The 6,147-nt window shown below is 48.5% G+C and overlaps 1 protein-coding gene across 1 annotated transcript in view; it reads right to left on the bottom strand.

The window, feature by feature from the left end:
• LOC122541250 (ral guanine nucleotide dissociation stimulator-like) overlaps positions 1-6,147 on the bottom strand; it is a 206,856-nt gene that overhangs the window by 41,086 nt on the left and 159,623 nt on the right. Inside the window, exon 6 of the mRNA XM_043677867.1 lies at positions 606-821. Within this exon, the coding sequence (XP_043533802.1) occupies positions 606-821 (216 nt within the window). The remainder of the gene's footprint in view (positions 1-605; positions 822-6,147) is intronic.

Below are 6,147 nucleotides of genomic sequence, written 5' to 3' on the forward strand. Positions count from 1 at the left end.
ATGAGGCCTTCTTCGGGAATGTGGAAAGTGTCCTATTAACCGAGAGATGCAGGTAATGTTCTGGAGAAAGTGAGGACTGCAGATCAGAATCAAAAAGTGTGGCGCTGGAAATTCCTGATGAAGGGCTTATGCCCGAAAGATCGACTCTCCTGCCCCTCGGATGCTGCCTGACCTGCTGCGTTTTTCTAGCGCCGCACTTTTTGACTAATATTCTGGAGACTCAGGTTCGAATCCCAGCACTGCAGATGGGCGGAACTGGAATTTGTTAAGAGTCTGGAGCGATGATGAGCTTGGGATCTGAAAACCAGCTGGTTCCCTGATGTCCTTGAGGGAAGGAACTGCCATCCTTACCTGGTCTGGCCTACATGTGACTCCAGACCCTCAGCAGTGTGGTTGACACTAAACTGCCCCTCTGGCCGATAAGGGATGGGTAATAACGGTCAGACTAGGCAGTAACACTCACATCCCGTGAATGAATAAAGATCAAAAGGTGATGACCTGTTAACGCAATAGTTACTGAGTTACTGCACTGGCATGAGCAGACATACGGAGCACTGGGGGAACTGGCGACCCCACGGTTAGAGGGGGCTATGGTATGAACTTACCTCTGCGACACGGATCAATTTCTCCAGGATGCGGGCACGCTGCTGCGGCCGGAGTTTGGTGTTGGTGAGGCAGGAGCTGATCACGCAGTTGGCGAGTTTGTTGAACTGCCGGACAGTGGCCCAGATGGTAGCAGCCATGTTCTCCTTCCCTTTCTTATCGCGCTGAGACCAGATCGAGCCCAGGCAGTGGTAGGGCACTACCTTCATGAAGAGCTCCTGGTTGGGGTGGGGAACAAGCAACAAGCAGTTTAACCACACATCGAGTGATCTCCGCTGGGCAAGGAGAGATCAGGAACATGATTACAAGACAGGAGCAATCAGAACATAAATCCGGGACAGGAGAGGCCAGGAACACGTGAGATAGGAGGGCCTAGAAATGTAAAGGTTGGATAGCAGGGACCTGGAATGTAAGTGAGAGGAGAGACCACGAATAAACATGAGATAGTAGAGCAGGAACGTAAATGTGGGACAGGAGAGATCAGGGACGTAAATGTGGGACAGGGAGATCAGGAAGCTAAATGTGGGACAGGGGAGATTAGGAACATAAATGTGGGACAGGAGAGATCAGGAACGTAAATATGAGACTGGGGAGAGATCAGGAACGTAAATGTGGGACAGGGGAGAGATCAGAAACATAAATGTGAGACGGGGAGAGATCAGGAATGTAAATGTGGGACAGGGGAGAGATCAGGAATGTAAATGTGGAACAGGATGTTAATTGGATTGAAACATAATAGCAAACTGAGGACTATTCTGCCCATCACTGCTGTGCCAACACAGCCAAACATCTGTCCCATTAGTTCCACTGCCCTGCCCTTTCAAAAATTATCATCCAAACCAATAATATCATGTCCTGCACTCCACATGAGCCAAATCTGCACTCTACGTTTAAAGCATTATAAATTCCACACATGCCAACTCCTCACAGCGCTATCTGGTGTGAAAAAACAACATTTAACACTCTGCCCTGAAATGATTAATGTTCCCATCCTCACGTCCTGATTTGAAGCTAACCCACCCAGCAAGACCAACGCTGGAATGGCAAGCAGGCATCTGACCCCCTCTTCATCAACCCGCGCCCCCTCACCCTTTAACTCCCCACAATCGCCACCTTCCTGTCCCCACTGGACAACAGAAGCCAAATACCAACACCGTATCTTGTGTCCATCGTCCATTTGCTTTGAAGACTTGTGCTTGAACGGTAAATAAACAACATGGGGGCAGCTGTGCTAACAGACATAACAATTGGCTCAGGGCAGGATATTGTTGTACCCTGCCTTCCATGGCCATCAGTTCTGAGCGCATCCGAGGTGGATTTCTGTCTCATGAAGGAGACCTTTTTTAATCAGACATGCTCCTGCCACCGTCCCAAGCCTCTCTCTTGCTGTCGTCAATACTTAGCAAGAAAGACTGTGCAGGATCAGCCCGTGAGTAGGCCGGGGGCTGGTCTGCCTGAGGTCTTTGAGGATTCAGTGGGATTAATCTTGAGGCAGACACACAACAGGAGGAGGATCAGGCCATTTAGCCCTTTGAACCTGCTTCGCCGTTCTATACAATCATGGCAGACCACAACTAGGGTCCACGCTCGTAAGATGGTCACTGATAAATCAAAAAAGGGGATCTTGGGAGGAAGTGTCATTAGCCAGGGAGTGCTGAGAGTCTGGATTTGTGAAGACATGAGTCATACCAGACTTGAAACTGAATTTCATTTCTCTGCCCATAGATGGCTGCCAGAGCCGCAGAGCACCGCCTACATTTTCTGTTTGTTTTTCACGAGAACAGGGAGTGGGTGAAATGATAGTCTTGGAAAAGACGCTGGATAAACATTTGGAGGACTAAGGAACAGAACGCTGCGTTTGTGGCTTCGGGTCAGGGGAGGCAGGAGGTGAAACATGTGGAAAATAAACACTGGAGGAGATTGAAAGTTCCGTCAACACCCAGCTCATACTCTGGACTCACAGAGTCATGAGATGCACAGAAACAGACCCTTCGGTCCAACTCGTCCATGCCGACCAGATATCCTAAATCTCATTTCATTTCCCAGCATTTGGCCCACATCCCTCTAAACCCGTCCTATTCAATTACCCATCCAAATGCCTTTTATATGGTGTAATTGTACCAGCCTCCACCACTTCCTCTGGCAGCTCATTCCATACACGTACCACCCTCTGTGTGAAAAAGTTGCCCCTTAGGTCCCTTTTAAATCTTTCCCCTCTCACCCTAAACCTATGCCCTCTATTCTGGACTCCCCCACCTCAGGGAAAGACCTTGTCTACTTATCCTATCCATGCCCCTCATGGTTTTGTTAACCTCTATAAGGTCACCCCTCAGCCTCCGACGCTCCAGGGAAAACAGCCCCAGCCTGTTCAGCCTCTCCCTGTAGCTCAAATCCTCCAACCCTGGCAACATCCTTGTAAATCTTTTCTGAACCCTTTCAAGTTTCACAACATCTTTCCGATAGGAAGGAGATCGGAATTGTACACAATATTCCAACAGTGGCCTAATGATAGTTGTGATTTCTCTTTCTCTCTCTCGATGCAGCTGGGTTGCTTTTAATTGCAGATTTCAGCCCAGTGCCAGTACAGTGCGGCAGTCACACTTTATGACTCACTGCTTCAGATGAGCAAGTTCAGGTACTGGGTACCTCGCTGCAGGTGAAATGATGGTAGTGATTCACACAGAGTCTCGTCCTGACACCAACAGAGTGAGGGGTCAACTCCTACCAGTCACCCCCTCCACTAGAGGGAGGAACTCCAGACCGGGCTGGTTTTAACCTCACTGGCTGTGCTGTAGTCTCCCCCTGGTGGTGCATGTTTGACAGCTCATCAAGGCTCTCTCAGGTGAATAGCCAAGGCCTTTTCCCTGAAGTGCGGGAGACCAAAACTAGGGGTGTAGGGTGAAAGGGGGAAGATTTAAAAGGGACCTGAGGGTCAACTTTTTCACGCAGAGGGTGGTGCGTGCGTGGAACGAGTTTCCAGAGGATGTGGTGGAGGCTAGTACAATTACAGCATTGAAAAGGCATCTGGATGGGTATATGAATAGGAAGGGTTTGGAGGGATATGGGCCTAATGCTGGCAAATGGGACCGAGATTAATTTGGGATATCTAGTCAGCACGGACGAATTGGACCGAAGGTGTGTTTCTGTGCTGTACGACTCCATGACATCACTGGGAGTAAAATCAGGGCAATGTCATAGAGTCATAGCGACATTCAGCATGGAAACAGACCAACCCATCCATGCCGACCAGATATCCTTAACCTAATCTAGTCCCATTTGCCAGCACTTGGCCCATCTACCTCCAAACCCTTCCTATTCATATACCCATCCAGATGCCTTTTAAATGTTGTAATTGGACCAGCCTCCACCACTTCCTCTGGCAGCTCATTCCATACACGCACCACCCGCTGTGTAAACAGTTGTCCTTTAGGTCCCTTTTATAACCTTCCTCTCTCACCCTGAACCTATGCCCTCTAGTTCCGGACTCCACCATCCCAGGGAAAAGACCTTGTCGATTTACCCTATCCATGTCCCTCATGATTTTATAAACCTCTGCAAGGTCACACCTCAGCCTCCAATTTAGGCATCCTCCCTCCCATCGCCTCAGGCCTGTAATGGCCAGGATGAGTTAAATCGAACCCCCACTTTCTCATAATGAGTGTACCCCGTGAAAAGAGATCTCCTAGAGCACAAGCAGCTGTAGTTGTCTAAGAGCAGAAACTCATTGACTGTAGCAACAGCTGAACTTAGAGAAACCTCTCCACCAATCTATGCAGGCTGCATGCAACGGGTGCAGCACCGAAACTGTCGTAACTGGGTGTATTATCACGGACCTCAGAAAACACAGCAATTCCTGGACTAGTTTCCAAGTGTTGAAGGAGAAAAATGGAGAGGGGGTTGATGCCTTTTTTTAATCAGTGCACAGGTCTCAGCCAAACTGTTGAAAAACAGAAGCATATGTCTGTCCATCTGTTCCAAATGTTTCTCTTGATAATTTGGCAGACGCTCCCATTAAAAAAGTCCAAGAACTGTGAGTGCATCTGACTCTCAGCAGCCAATGTTTACATAGTTCAGAGGATATCACTTAAGCTGACATTTTTTTTTGAACCGCCTTTTTCACTGCCTGTTTGTCTATTCATACAACATTGAGAGGGGCGAATCGAGCATTAGCTTTTTGTCTTTTAACTCGAAGAATGGCTGAATTTGATGTTAGGCCACGGTAACAGGGGCTTTCGTATTCCAAAAGGAATGTTAAATGGCTGTTTCAGTTTTGAATCCAGACTACATAACCACGATTCTCAACGCCATTGGGACAGCACGGTGGCTCAGTGGTTAGCACTGCTGCCTCACAGCACCAGGGACCTGGGTTCAATTCCAGCCTCGGGTGACTGTCTGTGTGGCGTTTGCACATTCGCCCCGTGTCTGCATGGGTTTCCTCCCACAGTCCAAAGATGTGCGGGTCAGGTGAATTGGCCATGGGAAATTACCCGTAGTGTTAGGTACATTAGTCAGAGGGAGGTGGGTTGCTCTTCGGAGGGTCAGTGTGGACTTGTTGGGCCAAAGGGCCTGTTTCCACACTGTAGGGAAACAAATCTAATCTAATCCGTTCAGGTATTGTAAGCTACGTCTCAGAACTGAAAGGGTCCAGATCTATCAAAATGGAGTAGGAGGTGCCTTTCAAATGACCACCTCCCTGACAGAGTTGGGTACGGGAGCTGGCGTGCTGGAAAGCAATTGTCGGAAGCAGGAATGGGAGGTGGGAACGTCGGGAAGGGGACCCTCCTGTCAGTGCTAAAGATCTCCTGTCTTCGCCTGACTCCATGAGAACCTGGAAGGTAGGAGGTCACGCCCATTAAAATTCATTGCTTCTCCTAGAGCATTCAGTCAGTCCCATTTCCCCCCATCCTATCCGGGATTCTCAAACACCCACCCAATTCCCTTTTGGAATCCGTTACTGTCTCTACTTCCATCACCTTTCACAGGCAGTGTGCTAATAGAGTCACGGAACAGACCCTTCGTTCATGCTGACCATAATCCCAAACTAAACTATTCCCACCTGCCTGCTCCTGGCCCATATTCCTCCCAACCTTTCCTATTCATGGACCTATCTAAATGTCTGTCAAACACTGTACCCTTAAGTATATCCACCACTTTCTCTGGAAGTCCGTTCCAAACACAAATCAGTCCGTGGGTTACAACATTCATTACCACTTTGCTGTATAGAATGGTTAAATCTCGCATCCCCTTATCCATCCCCTTGCCACCAAAAGATTAAATCTGTGTTGACTCGTCCCTGGTCTCTTTAGATAATGGCAAGAGGATTTCTTTAGCAACTTGATTCAACCCATCAGAATGTTGTAACCGCTCAACAACCCTTACATAACCCCCAGCTTCTCCAGCCTCTGTCTGGAGTTAAAGTCCCTCACCTCTGGATCTATTCTGGGAACTCTCTTTTGTACACTGAGCGATCTATCTATCCATCCATCCATCTATCTATCTCCCTCTCTCTCTCTCTTTGTCTCTCTCTCTCCCCCTCTCTCTCTG

This window comes from Chiloscyllium plagiosum, chromosome 37 (genome assembly GCF_004010195.1).
Source record: "Chiloscyllium plagiosum isolate BGI_BamShark_2017 chromosome 37, ASM401019v2, whole genome shotgun sequence".
Taxonomy (NCBI): Eukaryota; Metazoa; Chordata; class Chondrichthyes; order Orectolobiformes; family Hemiscylliidae; genus Chiloscyllium; species Chiloscyllium plagiosum.